Source organism: Grampus griseus, assembly GCF_964374135.1.
Source record: "Grampus griseus genome assembly, chromosome: 15".
Classification (NCBI taxonomy): Eukaryota; Metazoa; Chordata; class Mammalia; order Artiodactyla; family Delphinidae; genus Grampus; species Grampus griseus.
This window is the reverse complement of record NC_139009.1, coordinates 11841966-11869278: the sequence shown is the minus strand read 5'-3', so window position 1 is coordinate 11869278 and position 27313 is coordinate 11841966. Positions and strand designations below refer to the sequence as shown.

The window sequence follows — 27313 nt, the reverse complement described above, 5'->3', positions numbered from 1 at the left end:
TGGTGCTGGGAATCTATCACCACCATCCTTCCCAAATAGCTGGAAATCCACAGGGCTTCAAGGAACAAGCCAGGGATGCTCTGTGCAAGTGCTGTCAAGGTGCAGTTCTGTTTCTTAAATGGAAATCTCATCCCATTTCTAATTACCTTAGCTCCTGCTGTGGCCTTAGGTTGCCTGAATACATTTCTGGAAATTGTTGGACATTCTCATTGCATTAAAACCTCAGGATGTTGGAACGAAGAGGAGTTTCCCAGGTCATCTAGCCAGTCCTGGTGGGTTACAGATGTGATAAGGATGAGACTCAGATGGAGGGAGTGACCTTCTCCAAGGTCTTGTAGCAAACAAGTGGCTAAAAACAGATGGGGACAAGAGACAGTGACTCCCGTGCATTTGGTGGCATTGCAGAGGCCTTGCAGTCGCGGTAGCTTCCATGACCTTCAGGCCCCAGGTTACATAACAACTGCCTGACCCGCCCCAGGCACCGAGCTGCGTTTCTGCCCTGGAGTTTCCTTGCTTCTGCTTTCTGAATTCAAAGTTCCTATATAATCAGTCTTCAGTAAATTCTCCTGACCGTCTCTCCCTCTACTTTCCCCCCCAAACACACTTTCTATTTTAGAGGTTCGTGCTGTACCTCATTAGGACCAGGCTCACTGACCATGCACTTTCCCATCCCGTGAAAGGACGACTTCTCCCCTTTTCTTACCCAAATAAGAGTGTCTGACCAAAATAACAGATGGCCTGAGAGCCTCTCCTCCCACGGGCCTGGAGGAAGAATCTCATGTTTGGATGGAAGAGAAGCTCCAGGGGATCATGGGAGTCATGTTTACGAACAGATGACTTCATTCATTCCACCTGTATTTATGGAATTCCTACTGTGTGTCAGGCCCTAGTCTGGGATCTGGGGGAATATATGTTAATGGCGATAGAGATTCAAAAGAAAAATAAAGACAGTGAGCGGGCAGTAGGGTGAAGTGTGATGTTGGAGAGGGTGGTTAGGTTGGGCTCCGCTGAAAAGTAAACCCTGGACAGAGGCCTAAAGAAAAACCATGCAGATATATTGGGGGAAAGCATTCTAGGACTAAGGACTAGCAACGGTCCTGTGGCAGAAACACATGTGATAAGTTCAAGAACGAAGAAGGGGGAGAGGCCAGAAGCCGTGAGTAGCCCAGCGATGGAGGGGAGTTGTACGAGATGAACTACCTTGGGGTAACATCACCTCGGGCCTTGTTGACTGTGATAAGAATCTTGTATTTTACTCTAAGTGACACAGGAAACCATTGAAGGGATTTAACCAGAGGAGTGACATGCTGAAACTTTTGAAACATCATTAGAGCTGCCAGATAGGTAATTGACTGAGTGATTGGGAACTGGGGAATCTGTTTAGGAAGTGAGTATGATAGTGTTGGCAAGAGATGAGATGCCTTGTGGGTATCTAGGCCTCCATGTCCGAGAAACGATCAAATTCAAGCTGCGTCCTGAAAGGAGAGCTGAAGGTTTGTTAGCTTAGATATGGGGTGTGAGAGAAAGGAAAGCCGAGGATGACACTGACGTTTTTAGTCGGAGTGTCTGGAAACATGGAATTGCCATTTACAGAGAGAAGAAAGACTGAAGAAGGGGCAGATTTCTAGGAAAAAAGAACAAAACTTGAATTTTGGATATGTGAAGTGTGAGGTGTCTATTAGAAGTCAAGCAGTCAGTGGGATAAATGAGTCTGGAGTTCAAGTGAGGGGAACAAGGAGACAGTTATAAATTTGGAAGTCATCAGCATACATCCTCTAAGATGGTATTTAATAGATATTAATAGTTGTGTCAGAAAGGGGACTCGGGGAGGGGGAAGGATAAGCTGGGACAAAGTGAGAGAGTGGCATGGACATATATACACTACCAAACGTAAAATAGATAGCTAGTGGGAAGCAGGCGCATAGCTTTGTGACCACCTAGAGGGCTGGGATAGGGAGGGTGGGAGGGAGGGAGACGCAAGAGGGAGGGGATATGGGGATACATGTGTATGTATAGCTGATTCACTTTGTTACACAGCAGAGACTAACACACCATAGTAAAGCAATTATACTCCAATAAAGCCATTAAAAAAAAAATACTGCCTGCACTCAAGTCATGTCTGTATATTTCTGTGTGCATCTCTTGTTGATGGTTTTGAGTTTCATGTATCTTCTTGGCCATGTTAGAAATAAAAAGTTAATTTTCAAAAAAAAGAAAGGGAGGGCTGGGACTGCGGCGGCTTCTCAGTTGCTTCCGGAATGCCACAGAGCACCTCCACCTTCTTCATGGCCAGGAGGACAGAACTAAGACCAGTGAGTGGAACAAGAAAATGAGAGCAGTGATCGTGACCATGGCCACTACCATTTATGCCTCTGGCTCCTTACATGTGTGGTGTCGTTGTCTCTACAAACCAGCCTTGAAGAGGTTGAATTCATCTCTGTTTTACTCATATTGAAACTCGGACTCTGGGAGGTTAAGTAAATGTTGTTAAATACGTTGATTGAGACCACCCAGCTAATAAATAGCTAAGCTGTGATCCAAACCCAAGTTCATGTTCTTGTTGCTATGCTAAACATCACAGCTCAGTTTAAGAAGTTCAATAGGGTGGTCTTTCTTTTATCTCTGAGAAAGACAGCTTAGCTGAGAATGTTTGCGAGCTCACCCTCCACCTTCAGCTGAGCCTGTCCTGAAGGTCGGGCGTTTCAGATGCTGGGTGGAATACTGCATGTCGGGGCTGCCCTTGCCGACACAGAACACGCACTGTAAAGCAAGAGAGAACAATTTGAAAAAAGGAGATGACACAGGAAGATAAAGTCATACATGCGCTCTGAACACTGGCTACAGTTGAAGCCAAGACATTACCCATAGGTGCTGGTTGATTTCCTTTCCTAGTTTCAGAGGGCAGATGACAAACCCCACCCTACGGGAGACAGGTGGAGAAGGGGAATACAGGGATTGATTCCACGCTGGCCGAGGGGCAGGCCCTGGGCGGTGTAGCTGTCATCTCCTTCAGGGCTTGTCGCAAACAAATGAGTGCTGGGGGTTCCACCTAGGAAAGTAAGACCTGAGGGGTGACATGGCTCGTCCAAGGACCTGCAGCCAACACATGTTACAGGCTTTCCAGACCCCAGAGCTCAAGCCTGTTGCACCGCTTTCCTTTAGAAGGGGAAGGAGAGAGGAGGCTGGGATGCTGAGAGCGGCTGCCGTTATCCTCCGCCCATCCCCGCCTGCGGTCTGGAGACGGCCGGCAGAGGGCGCCGCGCCCCTGGCTCTCGCAGCCCGCGGCCCGAAGCCATGTTGAATGAGCAAATGTCTGCAGCCGCCTCCGCGAGATGGAAATGTCTCCCTGGCAGGAAATCCGCGAGGAGCACCGCGGGGTTGTGCAAACAGCCTCACAATGTCCGCTTGTGTGTGTGCACTCGGCTTCGCCCGCGTCGCCCACAATGCTCTGTTTTTTTTGGATAATGGGCCTCTGTGGACCCATAGGGCTTGTCATGCAAAGGGAGTGACCTGTGTTTGTCATAAATGGGCTCTTGTATGATTAATAGCCACGCGAACGCGCCCGCAGTAGCCGCGCGGCACCGGCTTCACCTCTTCGCCGAGGCGGTGGTCTCAGTCGCTTTCCTCCCTCGCTCCAAAGCGGCCGTGCAGAATTTATTGCTAAAAGGGAAATGACTTGTTTGCATTGTGGTTGCGAGACAGGAGGTGCAGAAAACTAGCATTCGTTGCTGGAGGCTGACTGCGTGCCAGATAGTATACTAGGTGCTTTCCCTGCATTATTTTATTTACTCACTAACGACACTGCTAAGGAAGTATTATGATTCGCATTTCACAGACGAGGAAAACCCAAATTCAGAAGAGTAGACTTACCCAAGGTCTCCTCAGCCTGTGCTGTTGCCACTAAAGAACTCCTTTTCTCCTTCAGCGTGGTCCACGGTCCACACACTTGGAAATGCCTCCCTCATCCTGCCTGGCTGTCCATACACTCAATTAGCGATTTTAAAATAAATGAGGGATTTCCATTCTTGGGTGTCAGTGTGTGTGTTGTACCTCCTGGAATTATATGCAAAAACATGTGGGTCTGTTCATGGGTGCGTTTTTCTAAGAAGGCCGATATTCATCGGATTCTCAAGGTCATCTATGATCATAAAACAACAAGAATATCTCTATTTTGGGAAATGTTTATTTTCTCCAACCTATTTCTCTTCCCAACGACCCTTCCTCTGTTCGGCTTGTTTGCAGTTGACAATCTTCCTGTCATTGCTATGCAGTGACTGCTTACCGAATCTTCCATTCCGTTTCAGTGGCCATCAGTGCTGGACTGGACTGCGTGCTGGACCTGTGCTTGGAGCTTGGCTGGGGAGGGGTGGGGGGTAGTTGAAATGGGTAACCTTCTGGAAATGAAGAAGACATAGCCCTTTAAAGAATCCACAGTAAGGAAGAAAGGTTGTTCATTCAGCCTGGGGCTCAGGGAGGAGGTTTCTGGAAGGAAGTGCAATCTGATTTGGGCCCTGAAAGATAGGCCATCCAGAGGCAGAGGAGAGGGGGAGGGCATTCCAAGCAAAGGGAGCAGCATATGAGCACAAAAACAGAAGCAAGAACCAGGCCAGAGCTGTTGGCACTGTCCATACGCTGGTGTGACCAAAGCACAGAGTGTTCACAGGAGCTGAAACTTGAAAGAGAGCTTCGGGTCAGGTTCTAGGACCATGTGAAAAATTGCACCCATCTTAATTTGACAGCCAGCTTGGGGAGCGTTTACACTGAAACATGCCTTTTTCCTTCCACCCAGCAGCTCCACATCGCGCTGGGCGGGGGAGTTGCCTCAGAAAGGCAGGAGAGCCGGCCTCCCAGGCACTCAGCACACTCCCCCCCCCCAACCCCCCCCCTTTCCTGTCCCAGCTTACAGTGACGGTCTTCAGTGCTTGCTTGGGGTTCACGCTAGGGGTTTTATTTTAAAGCGTTCCTTTGGTTTGCAATTAAGCGTACTTTGAAATCAAGGCATTTGCTCCTTTCAGAAACTGGAGACCAAAGCAAAGCCCCTCCTGCCTCTGAGATTTCAAGGGATGTTTTCCGCCCTTTGGCCGACCTTGACACTTGAGATGTAATGGACCGCGCCAACCTCCCTTGGCTTCAAATTCTTTAGGTTTTCAGTATGTGAAATGGCTTTTGGTGGTCTTTTTGGTACTTCTGTAATTTTGACATTCCCCCCCCGCAAATAACTTTGAACTGGGAAGTAATATACCTAATGCTTTGACACCTCCATCAATTCCAAAGCCTCCTTTGTTGCACAGGTGGACCTCCGTTTAAGAAAACTCAGTGTCTGGAAACCTAGACTTACAAATCAAGTCAGTCCCTGGCACTGGGGCAGGTGGGGTTCTTCAGGGGGCTTTCGCTTCCCAGAAGTACTGCATCTGCGGGCACTGTGCCTCCCGGTGCCTTGACCTGTGAGGTCATATTTCACCACTTGACAGTGACCTCTGGAGGCAGAGAGACCTCAGGCACAGATGTGTGGAACAGCTGCCGGGGACCGAGAGCCAGGCAGGGACGGGGGGCGGGGGAGCCTTTTTCTTTTTTTTCCTCTCTCTTTTTTTTTTAGGTTATATTGTGAGATAACATATAGAAGAGATTTAATTCACCAGCATTCACTTTACACAGGACATTTCCTGTAACGTGCGCTCAGAGTCTCCTGTGTGATCCGAGGTGCTCGGGGTATCTGGTGTTGGATTGGGGGAGGCGAGAGAGAGCCCAAGATAATGGCTGGAGACTGCAGCCAGGAGAAGGGCTTAGAGAGAAGTCACGGCCAGGGGAGACGTGGAAGGTACCTGGATAGAGTTTGGTGAGACACCAGGTCTAAGAGGGGGCAGCAGGTGCAGAAATCTCGGGGGACACAGGTTTCTGGCTCATAATTTAATGGACGATGATGCCTTTCTGTGAACAAAGAAGGAGGAGGACATTTGGGAAGGGCGGAACTTAAGGCCATTAAGATCTTCCCCAAATTGCTATGCTTGCAGGAAATTCACTTAGAGTTACCGGCCAGGAGTTGAGGAGGGAGGTCCAGTTTGGGGCTAGAGCGGGACGGGGAGACAAGGTGTGAAGAACGAGCATTGGAGACAGACACTTAAAGGTTAGATGGAGGAAGCGGAGACTTAAGAAGGACCGTTCAGAGAGATGAGGGGGCAGTAAGGAGGCGCTCCAGCATCTCGGCGGGGGAGGGCTTGGCCAGCAGCACGCAGGGCAAGATTCCTCTGCAGCCCCTCACTCAGAGCAAAGAGGACCCCGGCTTCTGTCGGTTGAAATACCCGAGAATCAATTCTGGAAGAAGGAGATCTGTAATCCAAGAGAAACGAGAGTCTGTCTAATCTAAATCACTGATGGTCAGAACAGCCCAAACTTTGGGCGACTTCTCCGTGTTCCCTTTCAGGTTCTAGACTGAAGCGAAGCCATCGGAGACAGGTGGAATAAACAGCTTTCCCAACACTGCTCCGTAAGCGGAAGGCACTTCCAAGACTGCTGCCCTGCAGGGGTCACTCTCCCTTTGAAATCGGGCAGAAGTGGCCTGGGTGGGCTGTGACGGTCAGCCCTCCTTCTAGGGAAGGGGCAAGCTTATCAAGCAGTTTCCTCCTCACCGTGTTCTTGATGTCACAAGTGGAAGGGAACAAATTCACTAATGATTTCCCAGCGGTGGGCTGGTCCAGAACAAAGTCCCAGTTTGATGGTTTCCATATTCACTGGTATTGGAAATTGGGGCGGGGGGCACATTGACTTTCATTCCCTAAAAAAGAATCTAATTTCACTCTCATTTCTTGTGGAGACTTTTTGCTGCTGTAATATTGATGTTTATGGGGAAATTAGCTGTGATGAGGTAATAGTCTATTTTAGAAAACTGAACTCAGATATTGAAAGGACTATTTTAAACCTGCACTTAATCGTTCAGCTCTGTAATGGTCTCTCGGTATTTTTTTGAGAATTCCCATGGACTGTCTTACAACTCGACTCTAGCAGCTTGTATTCCACCGGGAACACCCAGCCCTTTTGAGGGACACCGTGGTATTAATGATGGGTGAGGGTATTCAAGGCATTTTCCCATTTGAGTGCCATTACTTGTAGTGTTAAAACGTTTTGAAAACACATTTTAGCCATTAACTCATTTTTATTGTCAGATGAAAGTGCTTAATAGACTCACTCTAGTTTCCCTCCTTCGTCTTGGAATGAAATCATCTGTTGGATTCTTGGCACGACTTTCGGCAACGGAACAGAGAACCCTATGACTTCATTGCAGAAGCGGCAGCTGGGGCAGGGAATTCCAGCCCAGCCCAACTATCTAAAATCGCTCACCTGGTTTTGCTCCCGGAATTTATAGGCTGAGCTACTTCATTCCATCCATGAATTTCCCGCGCCCCCCCACCGCCAAAGAAAAGCAGGTGCTTCTGTCATTTAAGGAACGTACCCTTCCTTTTGTTGAGAAGTAGTTTTTTAAGCCACCTATTTTGTATCTGATATATTACAGGCTGACGGTCAACCGGTTTTGCTTATCATTGTAAACAAACAAGGAGTATAAATGAGGTACGATGGGTTGTATGGTTACTAGGAGAAAGTGTCTCTGGGTAGTGTGAATACCAGACGTATCAGGGTTGTACTCTCCCTGCTCGGACAGCTCCCTGGTTGGTTCATGGGAGGCAAGCCAGAGGGGTCACTTGCTTTTGGGGGACGGTGTGGGGAGCCTGCAAGCCTCTTTCGTCGCTGACAGCAGCGGCCAACCTGGCTGCCATCAGGATTTCTCCAAATCTGAACCTTGTTGATCAGGTTGAAGGGCAGATTGTCTGAATAGCCCTCCTACAATCACATCCAGTCGCCAGAAACACTCCTGAAGCCAGAACTGGACTTCTTTCCTCCACTCTGTTGGGGAAATCTCAGGGCTCCATTGTAGTTAGGAGATCAGACTTATCATAAAACTAAATGAGACACAGGCCACAGTGTGCAGCTGGAGGCGCCAGCTTCAGAGCAGAGACCAGCAGCTCTGCTCCCAAGCTGGGCCTAGTAACTGACCAGGGTAGTGACTCCTAGACTTTGGAATTTCATAAAACGGTAAAATATCAAAATAAACTTCGGGGACTTAGGATGCAGCTATCACTCTCATTTTGTAAAATAAATAAAAGACACTGTAGCATAGAGATGTTTGCATAACTCTAGCAGAAATGCAGGGCTCATGCCATAGCCTTAGTTTCTCATTTTGCCTTGGACTGGTTGATGCTTTGGTACCACTGGACAGAACAATCTTAAGGATTTCTTTGCCAGTGCTAACTGGGTACCAGGCCCTGTGCTAAGTGCTGGGAATACAAGGAGGTGTAAAAACAGCCCTGCCCAAGAAGACCTTATATTCAGAGATGGGGGGAAAGTGTGTAATTATGGTCCACACTGTAGGCACGAACACACAGTAAACACAGCAAGTTAGGTGAGCAAAGAGAAGCCGAGCTTACCCAAGGGAGTGGGTTTTGTTTTATTTGAGGTAGAGTCAAAGAGGAGGGGAGATTTAGGGGGGTTCTTCTGAAGGTCCTGATTTCCAAACTCATACTTGAAAGGAGGTTCTGGGGAGACAACGGCCGAGAGCCAGTGCTTAGAGTTCAGATGGAATTGACTTCCAGACCCAGCTCTGCCACTTGTGGGCTTGAGAAACTTTTAAAACCTCTAAGATTATTTCTTTATCTCTAAAGTTGGGATGATAAGAGTTCCTACCTCATAAGGCGGTTGTGAAAATTAAAATATGATAATACATGAAAAGCTCTCATCCCTATGGCCTGCAGATCATTACAAAATGTTAGCTGTCATTTTAATTGTAAACAGAAGGAGCAACATGTGCAAGGGCCCTGAGGCAACAAAGAGCAGGCTGCTTTAGAGAAGTGTAGGGTGTGATGAGCGGAGGGCCCAGGGGTGCAGAGGAAGAGAGGGGACAGAGGAGACGGCCAGGGGCTGGAGGCCAGGTTTTCTGGATCCAGTGCACACACTGGTATGTGTTACATCCTGTGGGCCCTGGAGAGCCGTGGAAGCATATTAAGCAAGGAAGTCACATTGTTACTTTTGTAACAATGAAAACGAATGGGCAGGAGACAAAACTGGAATCAGGAGGGTCAGTTTGGGGGCTCTTTGCAGGGTGCCGGAAGCTCTGCTGAGGGTCTGAATTAGGATAATCATGGTAGGGAAGGAGAGAAGTGCACACAGTGTTACGAACCACCAGTGGGGATGTCCTGTTTAACACGCTGTTTAGCTTGTTCTAGGGAGACCCTACTACCATGGAGCAGAAACCCTCCACTGGCAGTGATACATCGCACCTTATGTTTTTTTTTATTATTATTACTTAATCTTTATTGGAGTATAATTGCTTCACAATACCGTGTTAGTTTCTGTTGCACAACAAAGCAAATCAGCCATATGCATACCTATGTCCCCACGTCCCCTGCCTCTTGAGCCTCCCTCCCACCCTCCCTATCCCATCCCTCTAGGTCATCGCAAAGTTCCTAGCCGATCTCCCTGTGCTGTGCTGCTGCTTCCCACCAGCCAACTATTTTACATTCGGCAGTGTGTATATGTCGATGCTACTCTCACTTCGCCCCACCTTCACCCTCCCGCCCCATGTCATCAAGTCCATTCTCTATGTCTACCTCTTTATTATTGCCCTGCAGCTAGGTTCATCAGTACCATTTTTCTTTTCTTAGATTCCATATATATGCGTTAGCATACGGTATTTGTTTTTCTCTTTCTGACCTACTTCATTCTGTATGACAGACTCTAAGTCCATGCACCTCACTACAAATATCGCAATTTCGTTTCTTTTTATGGCTGAGTAATATTCTATTGTATATATGTGCCACATCTTCTTTATCCATTCATCTGTCGATGGACATTTAGGTTGGTTCCATGTCCTGGCTGTTATAAATAGTGCTGCAATGAACATTGTGGTGCATGTCTCTTTCTGAACTATGGTTTTCTCAGGGTATATGCCCAGTAGTGGTATTGCTAGGAAAACTGGACAGCTACATGTAAAGGAAGGAAATCAGAGCCCTACCTAACACCACACACAAAAATAAACTCCAAATGGATTAAAGACTTAAATGTAAGATCAGACACTATAAAACTTTTAGAGGAAAACATAGGAAAAACACTTTGACATAAACCACAGCAAGATCTTTTTTGACCCACCTCCTAGAGTAACAGAAATAAAAACAAAAATAAACAAATGGGACTTAATTAAACTTAAACGCTTCTGCACAGCAAAGTAAACCATAAACAAGACAAAAAAATGACCCTCAGAATGGGAGAAAATATTTGCAAATGAAACAACAGACAAAGGATTAATCTCCAAAATATATAAATGGCTTATGGAGCTCAATATCAAAAAACCAAACAATCCAGTTAAAAAATGGGTGGAAGACCTAAATAGACATTTCACCAAGAAAGACATACAGGTGGCCAAGAGGCACATGAAAAGATGCTCAACATCACTAATTATTAGAGAAATGCAAATCAAAGCTACAATGAGGTATCACCTCACACAGGTCAGAATAGCCATCATCAGAAAATCTACAAACAACAAATGCTGGAGAGGGTGTAGAGAAAAGGGAACCCTCTTGCACTGTTGGTGGGAATGTAAATTGATACAGCCACTATGGAGAACAGTATGGAGGGTCCTTAAAAAACTAAAAATAGAACTACCATATGCATCTCATGTTTTTTAAAAAAATTTATGTATTTTATTTATTTATTTTTGGCTGTGTTGGGTCTTCATTGCTGCGCGCGGGCTTTCTCTCGCTGCGGCAGGCGGGGGTACTCTTCGTTGTGGTGCACAGGCTTCTCATTGTGGTGGCTTCTGTTGTTGCAGAGCATGGGCTCTAGGCACGTGGGCTTCAGTAGTGTGGCACGTGGGCTCGGTAGTTGTGGCTCACAGGCTCTAGAGTGCAGGCTCTGTAGTTGTGGCACGCGGGCTTAGTTGCTCAGCAGCACATGGGATCTTCCCGGACCAGGGCTCAAACCCATGTCCCTTGCATCGGCAGGCAGATTCTCAACCACTGTGCCACAGGGAAGCCCCAACCTTATGTTTTAATGTCTTTTAAAAAATGAATTTGTCTCATTTACTTTTTGTGTTAATGGACAGAGCAAGAGATTGACAGCCAGGACACCTTCCTTCTGGCTCCTTCTTTGGCCCTAATGTATTTTGGGTCCTTGGGCAAGTGCTTTTTTGTAAATAAGAGCTTTAAAAAGATGACCCCAGTTCTAATATGGAATGTATTCTGAGGATATTTGGGACTTCCATCTGGAAGACCCTGGGAAGGACACTGACTATATCTGACCCACATGTTCTGATCTGTAAAATGGGTCCAATATCACCTTCCCTACCTTTGACACATGCTCATGTTGAGGATGAATGAGGCCAGACACATCTTTGACAAAGATGTGATGTTATATAAATATACATCATTGTTGTATTCGTGATTGGTCTGGGGCTTATATGCTAACTATGTGGCAGAAAAATATTAGGCTCAACCAGGACGTCTTAATCTCCAAAATATGGAGTTATAGATTAAAAAATCTAAGTCTTTGATTTCTAAAGTCCTTGTACAGGGATGCTAGACATTTTAGATTCTGAAAGGTATTGTCTCATTCAGAGTGCTAAGAAAACCCATCCCTTCTGGTAAAGGCATCGAGTATTTATCATCTTAGACCTTAAGAAAAATATTAGCAATAGAACCATGTGGGGCTGCTGTTCTTTTTTTTCTCACTTTCTGCTCTGTATTGATAAAAGGTGGTATTGGCTTAGAAAGTCTCCTTTCCGATAGTTATAGCTGCAAAAGAAATTTTCTAAGTGCTTGTTCTCTAATCATGAGAATTGGGCATGGAAATCTTGTTGTACACAGGCAAAGGTCAGAATTCACAATGCCCACACCCTGGGCCTGAGTCCTTTGTTATGTCTTACTTATAGTAAACAAATAAATTTCCTCACCAACTATGGCCACATCTTTTCAAAGTCACTTCTAGTTGATTTTATTTGGTTTTACACTCTGGGAATACAACTAATCTTATTATTTTTTTTCTTCCAAACAAGAACCGAGTTCTAAATAGGAAAAAAAAAATGGGCATGTGCATGTCTGTGTGTGTGTGTGTGTGTGTGTGTGTGTGTGTGTGTGTGCAGCGCACTTTTATCCCCTTCTCTTTTTTGGAACTGAAATGTTAGCAGAGGACGATTTCTTTAGGAGGGTCATCGTTTTCTACTGAGCAGCCTTAGAGCCAGCTCCCATGGAAGTGGTTTTGAGCTCAGAGCCAAGAAAGTAGTCATAGAAAATACCATGCATACATCCCAAATAGTCACCCCTGGGAGATGAGAGCCTCCCTTGGCAGGGACGTGCGGGCAGTCTTTAAAGGCACTATTAACACTCCTACAGTGACTAGAGAAACGCCCTCTTTCTAGACAATTTGGAAAAACGTGAAAGAATCCATTTCAAAATTGTATTGCTGTACATGAACCTTGAGGAATAAGCCTTCTGTATTGGGAAGACTTCACCAGTCACATAACTAGTGTCTTTTGTTCCCTTCTCACTCTAGATCCCCCAGCTGGAGGCGTCCTTTCTGCCAATACAGATTCCCAGGGTCCTTCATGCCTGGGTGGAGTTCACTTCTTCTATGACGCTAATTTTTCTGGAAGATTCCACCCCACGTGGTTTTCTGTCTTCTCTAAATTCCTAGAGAAATATGTCTTTCACTGTCCATGCCTTGGGGGGCTACTAGTGTAGAGCAGGCTGCTTTGGAATCTAACAGAAACTATAAACTCTCTCCCCAGAGAAAGGAGCATATATGTACAATAATACATTATTTAGCATGCACTTTCCACAGACCACGGACTCTCAGAGTCCCCACACAGGGGCCTCCTAGGGGTCTGGAATCCCAGGTCTCCTCCTGTGGGGAAAAGAGCATGGACTTTGAGTTCCTAGATGCTCAAGCTATATCTTTTATTTTCCTGTAGTCTTCAGAAAGATGCTTAACCAACTAAATTTCCTCTTCTTCCAATACATGACGAGAATTATAACTACCTGAAGGATTGCTGTAAGGTTTGAGTGAACTTAAGTGTGTGAAAGCTCCAAGCACAGTGCCTGGCACACAGTGGACCCTCAATAAAATGTGCATTTTCTTGTCCCTCTCATATATCATCATCATCTTCAACATCATCATCATCATCACTCTGGTTGGTACTTACTGTGTATCGGGTACATACTACTACTTTCACATTCAGTTAACGTTTTTGAGCCCTCACCACTTACCAGAAGCTTGTTATGTGCTTCCAGGTCGATTACATTCTTAATTTGAACTTGTGCTGTCTCCCTAAATAGCATGTGTATCACTTGAGCACTGCAGCCATGGCTTCTGTCATTGAAAACCCCACTCCCACAGGCCGCAGGTATTCAGGGTGTTCAACCAGTGATTGACTACTTCCCTCGGGGCAATTATCCAAGGTGGTGTTTTTATTAGAAAACCAAAGGGAAAAGAAGAAACTTCCCATCAAACTGTTACCAGATTCCCTTTAGGGAGGATAGGAGTTTGATTTTTCCTTTTATTTAGATAGATCACTGTCACGAAGAGAGTCAGTGTTGAGGAAGATAAACCAGGTCTCCTGGGACCTGAGTGGGCAGTGATCCTGACCGACCCCCTCTTTTGACTGTTGGAAAATCTGTGTTGCCCCTTTGCCCTTTAGCATTTCATTCCTTTTCAGTAGAGATATTTCATGAGTCCCTTTGGCGGGATTTTCTTCATTAGATATTTGTGCTATATGCTATATTTATGAAAAGGGGTAAACATAGACACAACCATTTGGTTAAAAATTGAAGTTTTTGATGATTTTTTTTGAGTATTTATTAAAAGGGTGATCTCCTTACTGCTATTTTCCAAAGCATTTGTTTCTGCTTGGGATTTTCGTGTTGGAAATGGGAATTAACTTACATAGAGTTATCTGAAGACCCCAGCCTCTAACTGTCACACACTTATATAAATATTGTTCTCTTGAAAATTTAGTTTTCTTTCATAAAGATTTATATTTTTAAAATTAGCTTCTGTATTTAATTTTAATACCTTTAAGTTTTCTCATTCCTAAACAACATATCTTCCTCTTAGATATATTTTGAAGATAAAGTAAGAAAAGGTATCTAAAATACAGTCTTCGGCATGTAGGAAAATCTCTTGCGGTGCTAGCTATTAATACCTTTAAATATTTACCTGATTATAGCTTGACATTAAAGCAGTTTACATAAAGAGTCATGGATTTTGGGAGACCAAACCTGAAATATCAAGAAACACGCAACTTATATGATTCTGAGGATGTAATACTTCTTTGATTCCGTGAATAACTTAAACCATGAAACGAGTTGTAATGCTGAGTAATTACAGCTAATATTTGCGCAGTGTTTTATAGTATTTTACGCAGCAGTTTTACACTCATTTCAATAGCCTTTGCGAGAATCTCATGTAGGAGAGATTATTATACTATTGTTGCTGTAGGTGAAGAACCGAGTCTCAGAGCTACGATTACTTGCTCTAGCATAATGGGGGAGTGAGACAGGGATTCATATTTGTGCAGCTCTTTCAAACTCTTCTCTAGGAGCTCATCATTTACCACTTACACTGTGCATCTTCTGATAATATCAGTAGGCCACATTTTTATCTTAGCCTCCTCTGTGCTACAGATCCTCCAGACTGTGTCTTAATCTTTATCAGTAAGTCCCAACCTGCAATGCTCTGGGAGAACAACCCCAGCACATAGCCAAAGCCGTGGTGGCAGACGCCCACACACCTTCACTTTGGTAGAGAAGAGACGGTCCTGGAGAACCCGGTCATGGAGGAAGACAGGTGTCTCTAAGAGCAAAAGGCCATCCAGAGTGGCCACAGACGGAAAGAGGACCACCTTCCAATGCCAGTCTCCAATGCAGGAAACATCCCAAGTAAGAGCCAGAAAGAAAGTTTGCAAGGCCCATCGCCTCATGAGTACTTATCCAACTGGCATCTCCCCTCTGTCTTCATCTGAGAGACCAAATCTTGTAATCTTCCCTTGCTCTGCCCCTACCAGACCCTCCTGGAGGGGGTGAATTCAGATCTCACAACACTCACAGGCACCACTGCAAACTATCACGTGTCCCGGGGAGGTTTCACTTTGAGATGATCTCTGAAGTTGTCAAGGGAGACATTGTGTGTTTGTGTGTGTGTGTGAGTGTTAAAATAAGCCTAAACTTTATAATATAGACAGCATACTAGTTTTAAATAATAAACATGCTTTGTAAATTATTGCTGGAGCTCCCTTAGGCCTGGAATCCTTCTTAGCACCCTCCTTTATGAATTCTATTCCTAGTATTTTAGTACTTTCACATCTGTATTTTTTGCTGTACTTCCCTCTTCCTTCACATTGGTTCTCCATCTCCTCCTTTATTATTGGGGAGACCTTTCCTATCCCTTGAACTTAATAAGCAGCTTCTTTACCTGTAGAAACTGCCTAGAATCATCACCTGCTGGATTGCCGTATTCTCTCTGATATGAGCTCCCAATCCATAGTGGAGAGTGGCAAGGATCTGGCAAGTTCCTTGGGGCTGACCCAGCAGCAGGTCACATTAGGAGTGTAGGCATGGAGTTACCAGACAGAACACGGAAACTAGAGTCCCCGGCTTCCCTAAATACAGTCCTGGACTGCCAGCCAGGCTTCTCTCCCCGCCTTTTAGCTGTGAAAACACTGCTGTGCCCATGGGAGCTCTAAGAGGAGATTTCTCTTTGTCTCAACTCTCTCTTAGCCAGATCACTATTTCATTTAAAAAAAAAAAAAAAGCTGTACTTCTCCAGTGTCACCAGTTTGTCTTTATTTTCTGAACACCAAATCTTGAAAGAGACTTTTTTTCCCTTTGCTTTGGCACTCAGAAGCTTAGATCCTAATTGATCTCCAGCAGATGTGAAGATCTTATTGCCTGGACGACCTATAGTTCATGTACTACCTGCCTCTCTACCTTCATCTTATGATTCTCCTTTTATTTTCCTCTTCCCCTCACTTTCATTATGTAAGCATTTGCATTTTCTGATAGTGTATAATAACTTACCGGAAATTCTTTTTTTTTTTTTTTTTTTTGCTGTACGTGGGCCTCTCACTGTTGTGGCCTGTCTCGCTGTGGAGCACAGGCTCCGGACGCGCAGGCTTAGTGGCCATGGCTCATGGGCCCAGCCATTCCGTGGCATGTGGGATCCTCCCGGACCGGGGCACGAACCCGTGTCCCCTGCATCGGCAGTCGGACTCCCAACCACTGCGCCACCAGGGAAGCCCTATCTTAAATTCTTTTATTGAACAAGATCAAATATTAAAAAATAATCCTCACAGTGATTAACAGTGATTAAGCCATCTCATTAGTAACATGGTTCATAGAAATGTGTTTTGTACGCACTTAGGAGCTGTTTGAAAAGATTGGAGAGGCTCTGTCATGAAGAATGTAGCTGGGGGTGTAGTAAAAGCTCTTTGGGTGAGGGTCTTCCCAAGTGGAGCCCGAGGTCTAATAAAAAACAACCATGGTCTCTACCCAGTGCCCATCTGTGTAATGCTAACTCACATTGCAGACCTTGAACCAGAATATACTTCCATGAATTCTTGTCCCATTGGAGGGGAGCAATAAGCATCATTTTTTTTTTCCATGAAGGAGATGAACTATTTCTGTGTTTCTTCAAGGAGCTTGTATTGAAATGCATGTCTTCTAGGTTCCATGGGACTGGACTTGACCCCTAATACTACATAATATCCCATAATTATCAATTATTGTTCCAGACAGTTCCTGTTTGGGATGTGAGACGTCTAGAGTACATCTAGAATATTTCCAGTTAGTTGACCTGGGTTGTTGTTAGAATCATGCTTCAAAATATTGGGCTGCATCAGCCAACCAGCTTAAGTCACGTTTTGAACAGAACTCTGCAGCCAGCTAGTATCTGGATGTATTTCCACGTGTGTTTATTTCAGTCTGTTACTAATTTTAAAGGCTTAATGTATTTCCCACCCAGGCACTCTGACAGTAAAATCCTACACAAGTCAGACTTTTAGCAGGAAGCTAAATCCATTCAGGTCTCTTGTGACATGTTAATAGCACAAAGCTAGGGAAATTAAGAATATTTAACTTCCATTAAGGCATTTTATATGAAAGTCAGGGCTGCTACTAAACAGTAGAATCATCTTCCTACACGAAGTGCCTCGGGGTCTGAGTTGGAATTGTTCATTAAATTGGAAACAGATTATTTCCTAGAGACCCAGGAGGATTTGCGAATGTTGCCCAGTGGCAGGGATGGGCTAGACCAGTTCTGAGTGTTAATCTGGCAGAACCTGTCTCATGCAGGGCTTTGCTCAAAAATACCGTAAAAGAAAATGTGCATAAAGGCAAGGGAGGAAGAAAATGACAGAAAGAATAGGGACGATCCTTTTGGAAGAGAGAAGCATGGTGTTTGCCTCCTGTTGTGTGTGTGTGTGTGTGTGTGTCTGTGTGTGTGTACATGTCATACATGCCCACACATTCATATATTCCAAGATAGGCAAGGTCTAAGAGGTATCTATTCCAACCTTCTGCCCAACTCATTTTTATAATATTTTTCAGGAGTAATATACCATATTTCCACTTAAACACCACCAGTGACAGGAAACACTATTTCACAGGGCAAATCACCCAATATGCGGACAACCCTAATGGTTAGAAATTTTTTCACAGCACTGAATGAAGGTCTTCCTCATTATTTCCTCATTGGTTCTGGTTCTCTTCCCTAGAGCCACATATAACCGACCTCATTCGTTTTCCATAAGAGAATTCTAAGTAAGTATTTGAAGGCTGTTAAGATAATTATCATGATGATGATGGTGGTAATTATCATGTAATGTGCCTTGAGCACTTCCTATAAGTACGGTGCTAAACACTTTCTATTTTTATTAATATTCGTGATGGATGAAATAGATACATTTCAAAAATTCTTTTTACAGATGAGAAAACTGAGGCTTAGAGAGTAAAGGACCTTGCCTCGGATAACAGAGCTAACAGGAAACAGAGCTAGGATTGCAAACAGCCCTCCCTAAGCAGACTCTTTTCTACCTTCACGTTAGTGACTTATACCGTGAATGATGTCTGCAAGTGTATGAGTTATTTTCTCAGAAGAGGGTATTATGGAGCCTAGATTATACCACCTTCTGCACTTAAGGGAACTGCTTGCTATGTATTTTCATGCACAACATCATCCTTTTCGTATATTCCTCTTTCACCACATCTTTCTTAGAGTGGCTTATCTTTTTAAATGCCTATAGCAACATAAATACTGTCAGAAGCCATGTGGATAGAAAATTACCTCCCTGCAGTTCCCTTTTACTGGACCAGTGATTTTTCAAGTTGATCCTTCACAAGCTGAGGTGTCTGAATCATGAGTTAGAAAAATGCCTTCCAAAGAGCACAGTACCCAGCATCAAATCACGGCTCCGTAAATATGTGTAGAATAAATGAATGGACAACGGCCTCCTGAAGAGGACGGTTTAATGTCTAGAGCTGAGAGCAGTAGAAATTGTGCTATTTACTTGAATAATAACTACATTTCCCCTATTTTTTCAGGTTGGGATTGCAGATATGTAACAAATTTGTATTTCTCTATAGACTTGATTCACCCTTGCAAATGCCTCAGGCTGCAGTTTCATTGAGAAAACTTTTTGGTTATTATACCTTTCCATTTCTACACTTCATGAAGTACCTAATTTCGTTACCATTGAAATGTCAAATTGCAAGAGCCTCTGACTTGCCTGGGAAACATGACCTCCCGTACAGGCTAAGAGGGGTTCCTGGGAGTATAAATCTGTTTTCTAAACTCTTTTCCTCAGGAACTTTAAGAAACTTACCTTTTTGGATAGGTATTTTAATAATGCCCTCTCTGTTCTGCTTGTCCATTGACATGGTGTGTTCCCACATCAATGGAACAGAAACAAAGCCAAGCTGAAATATTAACCGTAAGGATTCAGGGGATTAGTGAAGGGGAAAGGGAAGAAATTTGTAGAATATACGTAAACTCTGCCTCCTATGACTAAAATACCTAATTCTTTGAATAAAAAATAGTTGCTAAGTTATCACTCATCACCTGGTATAAGGATACTTTCTATTGGGCCTTCTGATGTAGTTATAGGGGTTCAGTGGTATTTATGCAAGTTATTAAAAAATGTCCAATCTTTTAAGAAGCTTGTTTTTTATACTGCTAATGGTATTTGGTTTTGTGTTGCCTCTCCTAGGTTTGCTGGGATGGGAAACCTGCTCAAAGTCCTTACCAGGGAAATTGAAAACTACCCACATTTTTTCCTGGATTTTGAAAGTAAGTTCCAAAACTTAAAAGATTATGATGAAAACTTTTCACTTTCTTTATAGCTTGTTGATAGGGAAGCTATAAGATAAAGATTGTGTGTGATACTTAAACCACATCCAAATGTCACTCTGCATTTCTCTGAGTCTTCAAAGATCATTTCCTTCTTTCTTTTCATACATTTTCAAAACACCCCCAAAGAATATCTTTTTAATACGCCCAGGCTTTTCTTTGATTTTAGAAGCAAACAGTTATTGTAGGCCTAACATAAATCATCAACATGTATTTTCCTAATAATTTTCAAGGTTTTTTATGTCATATTCCAAAGAAAAATAGTATACATAGTAATTGACACAGATTAATATAGAACAAATATCACTAGACGTGAAAGAAAAAGTGATATATACAAGAAATGAGGCTTACAGATTTTGTATTTCTGAGTCATCTCTATTCTTTTATATTATTTGATAATTCAAAACTGTTTCAGGAGTTTAAGATATAACTTTCATTTGAAAGTTTATTTTTCTTTTGTCAAAAACTTTAAATTTTTTCCTAAGGCAAAATGGCTTATGAATCATGACTAAATACATACAGAGATTCTTTCTTACCTTGTTATTTTTTGATTGACTATATTTATAAATGAAAGACACATTCATGTTTAATCAACTAGCCTCACATTTCTACACTCACTCTTGTGTTCTCCTCTTTTTGAATTGCAGTTCCGCAATGCTAAGCATAGTTAAATGTCCTTTGTCCAGTAGTCATCTGTTCCAAACTTTAATCTGCTTTAAACTGTAATATTTCAAGTATTTTATTTATATTAAAAATAAGTTGGAACTTCCTTGCGTATACATTAAACCTTCTAACAGAGATTTTCTAAGTAAATGCTAGAAGACCCTTCTAAGATAAGCAAACCAAATGATGAAAGCTCCTTGGATGTATCTTTTTAAAATCTTTGCTATGTCTAAAATACCTACTTGAAAAGGAAAAGTGTCCCCAAAGCTCTTGCATTCTGAAAAAGATTTTTACTGTAGATTATATTCAACGAAAGAGATCTCACTTCTGATTTAACTCGGTTTGCTGTTGTTCTTGATATTTGACTGGGTTTGGCTGGATTTGATTGGGTGTGGTTGGTTTTGGTTGGGCTTGGTTGGGTTTGGTAGGGTTTTGGTTGGGCTTGGTTGGGTTTGGTAGGATTTTAGTTGGGGTTGGTTGGGTTTGGTTGGGTTTGGTTGGGTTTGGCTGGGTTTGGTTGGATTTGGTTGGGTTTGGCTGGGTTTGGTTGGGTTTGGTAAGAAGTACAGCTGGGAACTCAAGAGCCAGATTGATTTGATACTTCAAAAAGAATGGGCTTTTTTTACTTGTGTGACTTTTGCTACTCCTCTGTAATATACATATATCTTTGTTGTTGTTGTTACAGGAAGATTTATTAATAACTTTAAAGAATTGTTACAAAATAAATTACCCATTATTCCAACACCCTAATTTTACTACTTGCATTTTTAATTGACCCCTTCCACTTCTTGTCAAATGCACTTTACACTGTTTCATTCAGCATGCACAGAGGCCCAAATGGGGGTAAAACACCCCATTCACTCACAACTTCAGGGACATATAAACACCTAGGGGAGTTACATGCCTGTTCTTTTTTGGAAGCCCTAAAGTCCACATGCATGTGTGTGTGCTTCTCACAACGACTACCAGAGTGACCCCATTTGCCTGTTTCGCTGTTCTTGAATTTTGGCTTTCCATGCTTCCACATAGAATAGGGTTGAGTCCTTTGTCAAGTCTAATATCAAAATCCTTTAAAGTGATAAAAGTAAAATCTATAGGAATTTAAAGCAGTAGTTTTCAACTGATGTTCTCTGGAGCAGCAGTGTTCTGAGGCGACATCTCAGGGGATCCCCTTCTCCACCACCATAGCAAAGGGGCTTCACTTCCTCTCTGCTACAACCCAAGGACTCTGATCTGCTCAGTCTTGTACCTTGGACATTTTCTTAATATGTTATTTACGGGAAGGTCATGGTGGCTGAAGAGAACATTTAAATATCTTGAATTTTGATAACAGCTTATGGTACCAAAATTCCATTTGTAGATATACTATAATTTCTCTAAGAGGGGGAAGTGTGGAATGGATTTCCATGTCTGGTGGCTCACTACTAGGACTAGAACTATAGTATTTAAGGAAAATATAAAACTATAAATTTATAGAAATATATAAAATCTTGTTTATTTCCCCCTCAAGACCAAGAAGAGTAACATTATTTCACTGAGACTGAGAAGATAAATCACTGGGCTGAAGTCTCACAGGGAATGATTGGGGAACTGAGATGGGAACACAGATGTCTTTGGCTTTCTTCCTCCCTCTGCTTTGATTCCCTTAAGTGCTCATCACAGACAGCTTCCAGGAAGTGCTACAGCCATCATTCTGTTCCTGATTAGAGAGAGAAGTCTTAATCATCTACAAACTAAGATGTCTCATGAAAAAAAAAAATTGGTTTCTTGATCCTGCAAATCGTATTTCCTAAAGTTGGCTTTCAAGAAAAAAGGGTGATGGACTGGAAGGGTGGGGAAGATGGGCTGTGGTCATGATTTTTCCTTGAGTATATAGATTTCAGCTCAGTACAGTAGCAGTATACTGAGAATGGTTATGAGCCTTCGTGTAAGCCACAGTGCCATCAGGGAGACAGAGCTAGACAAGAGCAGCCTTTGCCTAATGAAGCCCCAGGCAGGTGTGGAGGACAATACAGGCACACAGTTCAAGACAAAGTAAAGTAAGGGGCTTAGGAGAGGCACGGTGTGGCCTGGGAGTAGAGAGAGAAAGCATACATCAAGTTTCAGGAAATGGATGACTACAGAAGGGATTGGGGAAGTCTTCTTGCAAAGGTGGCATTTGGAATGGACTTAAAACAATGAGTGTTTTTTCTACAGATCTAGAAGACTTTTCCAAAGAGAATAGTTGAAATCCCTAAAGGAAAACTAGAGCAGGCAAGAGCTTGAGGGGATGGGAACTTCAGGTGTGCTTATACTTAAAGGGAGGTTGAGTAGTTAGAGGATCCAGGAGAGAAAGGCCACACTGAGGAGGAACCTCATCTTACTCAGTTGAGATTCCTGATGGCAGGGCTTGGACCCCACCCAGTTTGGCGACCCAGCACTCAGCCCGCATTGAGCCTGGACTGTTGGACAGTGAATGAGCCTGAGTAACAGATGCTGGCCATGTGAAGAAACAGAATAGAACAGGCTAGATCAGGCAGCCAGGAGACACGGACATTCAAGTAGGAGGGAGTGTAAATGGATTCAAATGCTAAGAGTGGTCAAGAAGGAAAAAGCTTGAAAAGGGGATGACAGATTGGGCAGTTAACTGCCCAACAGAGTCAGGATTTATCACTTTGAGTACAGAGGCTGGATTACAAAAGAGTTAAGGAGGAAGAAGTAGAAGGAGGAAGGAAGGCTGAACAGTATACAGCAACAACTCAAAGGCCTTTGGCACCTCTACTTTGAGTGTTGAATATTCTTTTTGAAGTCACTGATGGAATATAATTGAACTGGGTCAAATAGATATAATTAGGTTGGGTCAAAATATAATACAAAATTAGACACATCTGTCCTTAGGTTTTCCAGTTGTGTGGATCTGATTTAAATTTTTTGCCCTTTGCAGAGGGTTTTACAGTTTATGGTCACATTTCTACACAATCACTTAACGTCTTTTTATTGTTGTTTTTTCATCCCACTACTGTTTTCTTTCCATGAACAGAAGTTTTACATTTTGATGAAGTGTTATTTTTTTCCTTTTTTACTAAGTTCATGCTGTATCTTCTTTAAGAAATCATGCCTATTCCACGGTCATAAAGATATCCTACTACATTTCCTTATGAAAGTTTTAGAATCTTAAGCTTTACATTAGGTCAATGGTCAATCCTTAACTAATTTTTGTGTGTGTTATGAGAGAGGTGTTGGGTTTATTTTTTTTTCATGTGATATAAAATTATTCTAGCGCAGGGAGATTGCTTTAGTGCCCTTATCATAATTTAGTCAACTATAATATGTATCGGGCTACTTCTGGACCTTTTATTCTCTCTCATTGCTTGATTGATCCCTTTCACCAATGAATACCAAAACGTAACAACTAATAAATCTTAAAGTCAGGAAGAGTAAGTCCTTCAACTTTGTTCTTTCTCAAGATGTTTTGAGTATTCTAGCTCCTTTACTTTTCTAAATAATTTTATTTATCTTTTATAAGCCTTTAATGTCTACAGAAAATCTTGCTGGGATATTGATTATAATTACATAAAATCTAGGGATCGATTTGGAGAGAATTGACATCTAGGTAGTATTGATTCCTCCCACCTATGAATATGGTCTATGTTTTCATTTGTTTAGATATTCTTTAATTTCATTCAGCAGTGTTTTATAGTTTTTCGAGGTCCCACATAACTTTTGTTAAATGTACCTTCAAGCCTGCCATATTTTGACCATAATAGCTTTCTTGTGCTTACTGTTTGCAATGGTATATATTTCCCCATTCTGTCTGCCTTTATCTTTATAGCATGTTTCTCATAAACAACACATAGTTGGCCCAATTTTTTTCATCCAAGCTGATAATATCTACCTTTTTATTGGCATGTTCAGCCCATGTACATTTAATTACTGTTCGTATTTGAGTGTATCTTGGTGTTGTTTCCATTTGTTCCATTTCTGCTCTTGGTGTCTCAATGTTTTCCTGCCTTTCGATTAAATCAAATAATTTTTAGTATTCTCTTTTGTCTTTTATGTTGACGTTTTAGTTATGCTTCTTGGTGCTTACTTTAGAGATTATTATATACATCTTTAACTTATTGCCATCTGTCTTCAAAGTGTATTCTTTACGTCATGAAGAATTTAAGAAACTTATCACGGTACACATCCAATCACCACCCTTCCACCCTTTGTGCTCTTGCTATATGTTTTGCTTCTATGTACATATGTTATAAACTCCTCATTACAATATCTTTTTTTAACTTTAAACTTGCAATAGTCTCTTAAACGTGTATATGTTTGTATTTGTAATCTTAATAGATCTTTTATATTGTCTCACACATTTTCTTATTCCAGTGTTCTCCATTCCTTCTGACATAAGTAGGTCTCTTTGGTATTATTCCACTTCCCTGTGGAAAGGATTTGGATGGCATCTTGTGCTTATATCGTACATGACTTATTCAGTATCTGGCATAGACCTGGGCATGAAGTATAAGCTTAGGAATTTTGATTTCTTCACTGATGCTAATTCAGTAGCTATCTGCAGAACATCTCCTGCATCCTAGCATTAGGAAGGACCAGCAGAAGTGGGGGTGGTGTCTTAGTGGAGCAGGGAAGCATGGGGGGAAAGACATAGAGCACATAAATATAGGAACATTAGAAGAACATGAACTTTTTTTCAAGGAGTATATAACTTTATTGGGGAGATCAGATGCAAACACATTGAAGAGACAGTAGGGCAGGTAGCAGAGAAGTCTGTAATAGAGAGAGCAAGTGATGGGCTGGCCAAAAGAAGTACAGGTTCTAGGCTGGGCCGAAGATGTGTTTCTTAGAACATAGCAACTGAAAAATGATTTTCTTATAAGAAAAACCAACCTTTATGAGCATAATAGGAATGCCAAAAACAATAATGGTGGTTGATGGGGAAGGAGGTGGGGTTAAGAGGGAAATTCTAAAGCTTCCAAACCACTGTCCTCTCAGGAAGGGTCTGAATATTTTGACCTGTTAGGACTACAGTCTCCTACTCTTTAAAGCAAGGGAGGGGGCGCTGTCAGAGTAGGCGATCATCTGGGCTTTCTTTGTTGACTCAGGCCACTTCCTGCTGCTACTGATCTCTTCTTTCATCTCTCCCTCTCCGGTACCCTCACATCTGCTGAGGTTGTTCACAGGAGGCTAGATAATCTTAGAAGAGTAAAGGAGGAAAATAAAGAATGTTTTTGGTCACTTTACAAATGAAACAACACAAACAAAGAGCAAAGGAACAGAACAGACCGGGGAAGGAATTTGTTTATGCCATCGTAGGGATTCATTCACAAAGATTCTTGCAGTTTCTAGCACTTTTGCTTTTTAAGCGCTTTTCATCTGTCAACATCCTCATTACGATCCTACATGTCATAGACCCCACAGGAACATACAGGGAGGAGACGGGGCTCTTGTTAGCTTCCCTCCCTTTACCGAGAATTAATATGAGACCCAGAGAGATTAATAGGGTTTCCCTGAGGTCTCATGTTTAGTGAGTGGTAAAACTGATGGTAGGATCTGGGTCTCCAAAACTACATCCTTGGAACTCCCCCTTCCCCCATGACATCACAGGGATCTCACAGCACGTGAATGAAATAAACAGGCCCTCGAGTATCTTAACCCTCCCTGTTCTTTGCAGTCCCTCATCTGATTGTTCCTTGGGAAGGGGCTCTGGCATGTGATGGCTAATGCTCCTGTACAAATAAATACGTCAGCCAGTCACACTTACTTACATCTTCCAATGGACCTTCACAATTTTACGTTGTTTCTGTAAGCGGTTAGTATTGTGCTATAAATCATTTCCATTTTGCATGCCCAAATTTTAATATTAGATAGTTATGTTTCTTAGTTTATCCTGAAGGGGCGAGGTGTGGAGAAGTGAGGAAGTGGGTGGGGAGGAAGGGCCATAGATTTAATTTATGGCTTTGGCAGATTCTTTCTGCTGTACCTTTCTTCTGTGTTTATACCACAACCAGTGGGGTACAGAGATAGGGATGTATCCTATTGATGAAATGCCAGGGCTTCCTTCCAAGCCAAAGACATCTCCAAATAAATGGTGTCTTCTTCTCACATTATCTTTGGTTAATTTGTTTGATTCTCTGTCGGCTTTTCCACACCGTACTGAATAGGTTGTTAGGAAAAGGTGTGTGGGTTCCCGGTGCTTGTAGAGACAGGGCTCGTCCTTGGCTGATTTGCAGAGATAAGAACCCTTTGATTTGACAGCCCTGCTCTGGGTTGAACCCTGCTGCCTTGCCCTGGGGTATGTTCGCCAAAGATGTCCATTCCTGACAAACAAAGCCCATGGCCACCTTCCTCTCCATCAGCACAGTGGAATGCCAAGCATTCTGCTTTCAGTAAATACCACAATCCTCCACTGTGAAACCTCTACCTGACCCTGGTGACTCCAAAATGCTGGCAGGGAATATCCACTGTCACTAGCAAATTGAGCTAAAGGAGGATAAATAGATCCCCTGTAAACAGAATGAATACTGTTTAACTTTCTTAATTGATAAGATGGTACTTTTCCATTAAAAATTCTAGGCACTTGGAATTCAGCAAGTTCTTAACAATAAATATATGTGTTCAAGGTCACAGTGCACATGATACATTTTCATACTTTCTACAATAGCACGTCCGGAAGAGGGGGTTTAACCCGGGGAAAAGCCTGGATAGGCTCGTTCCAGGGCTCCTAGAATTGTTGGTTTCTGAAATTGCCTGTGTAAATCACAGGGGTTTTTAACAGCTTCATCGTGAGACAGGAACAGCCCAGCTTTCTGTAACCATCCTCCTTAATTTTGATGAAATAACTGGTGATGATTAGAAATTTAGAATGTGATTCTTAGAAAAAATATCACCAAATAATTCACTGACTGCAACTGGGAATAATGACCCATTTCCATCATTAATATTATTGGGGGGCATTTGTGTGTGCCTGTGTGTGTGTATACCTTTGACTAAAGGTCAATCTTTGTGTTAAAAATAGAAAAACAAAACCCATAATTCAGAGTTCCTGTTCACTCAGCAAATGCTTTAGGAGGTTGCTGACAGGTTAAATATAGTAACCTTTTCAATCACTAATTCTTCAAGGTCTTTTCCAAGATGTCTCTCCTTGACATCCGAAGAGACAGTACATTTTAAAAACATGGTGACCAACTGAATCTGAATCTGGAGAATGCCAAAAGTATAGACCCCA

At 42.7% G+C, this 27313-nt stretch overlaps 1 protein-coding gene across 1 annotated transcript in view; it reads left to right on the top strand.

The window, feature by feature from the left end:
• CYRIA (CYFIP related Rac1 interactor A) overlaps window positions 1-27313 on the top strand; it is a 105349-nt gene that overhangs the window by 61579 nt on the left and 16457 nt on the right. Inside the window, exon 3 of the mRNA XM_082671781.1 lies at window positions 19298-19377. Coding sequence (XP_082527907.1) covers window positions 19308-19377 — 70 coding nt within the window. The 5' untranslated portion in view covers window positions 19298-19307. The remainder of the gene's footprint in view (window positions 1-19297; window positions 19378-27313) is intronic.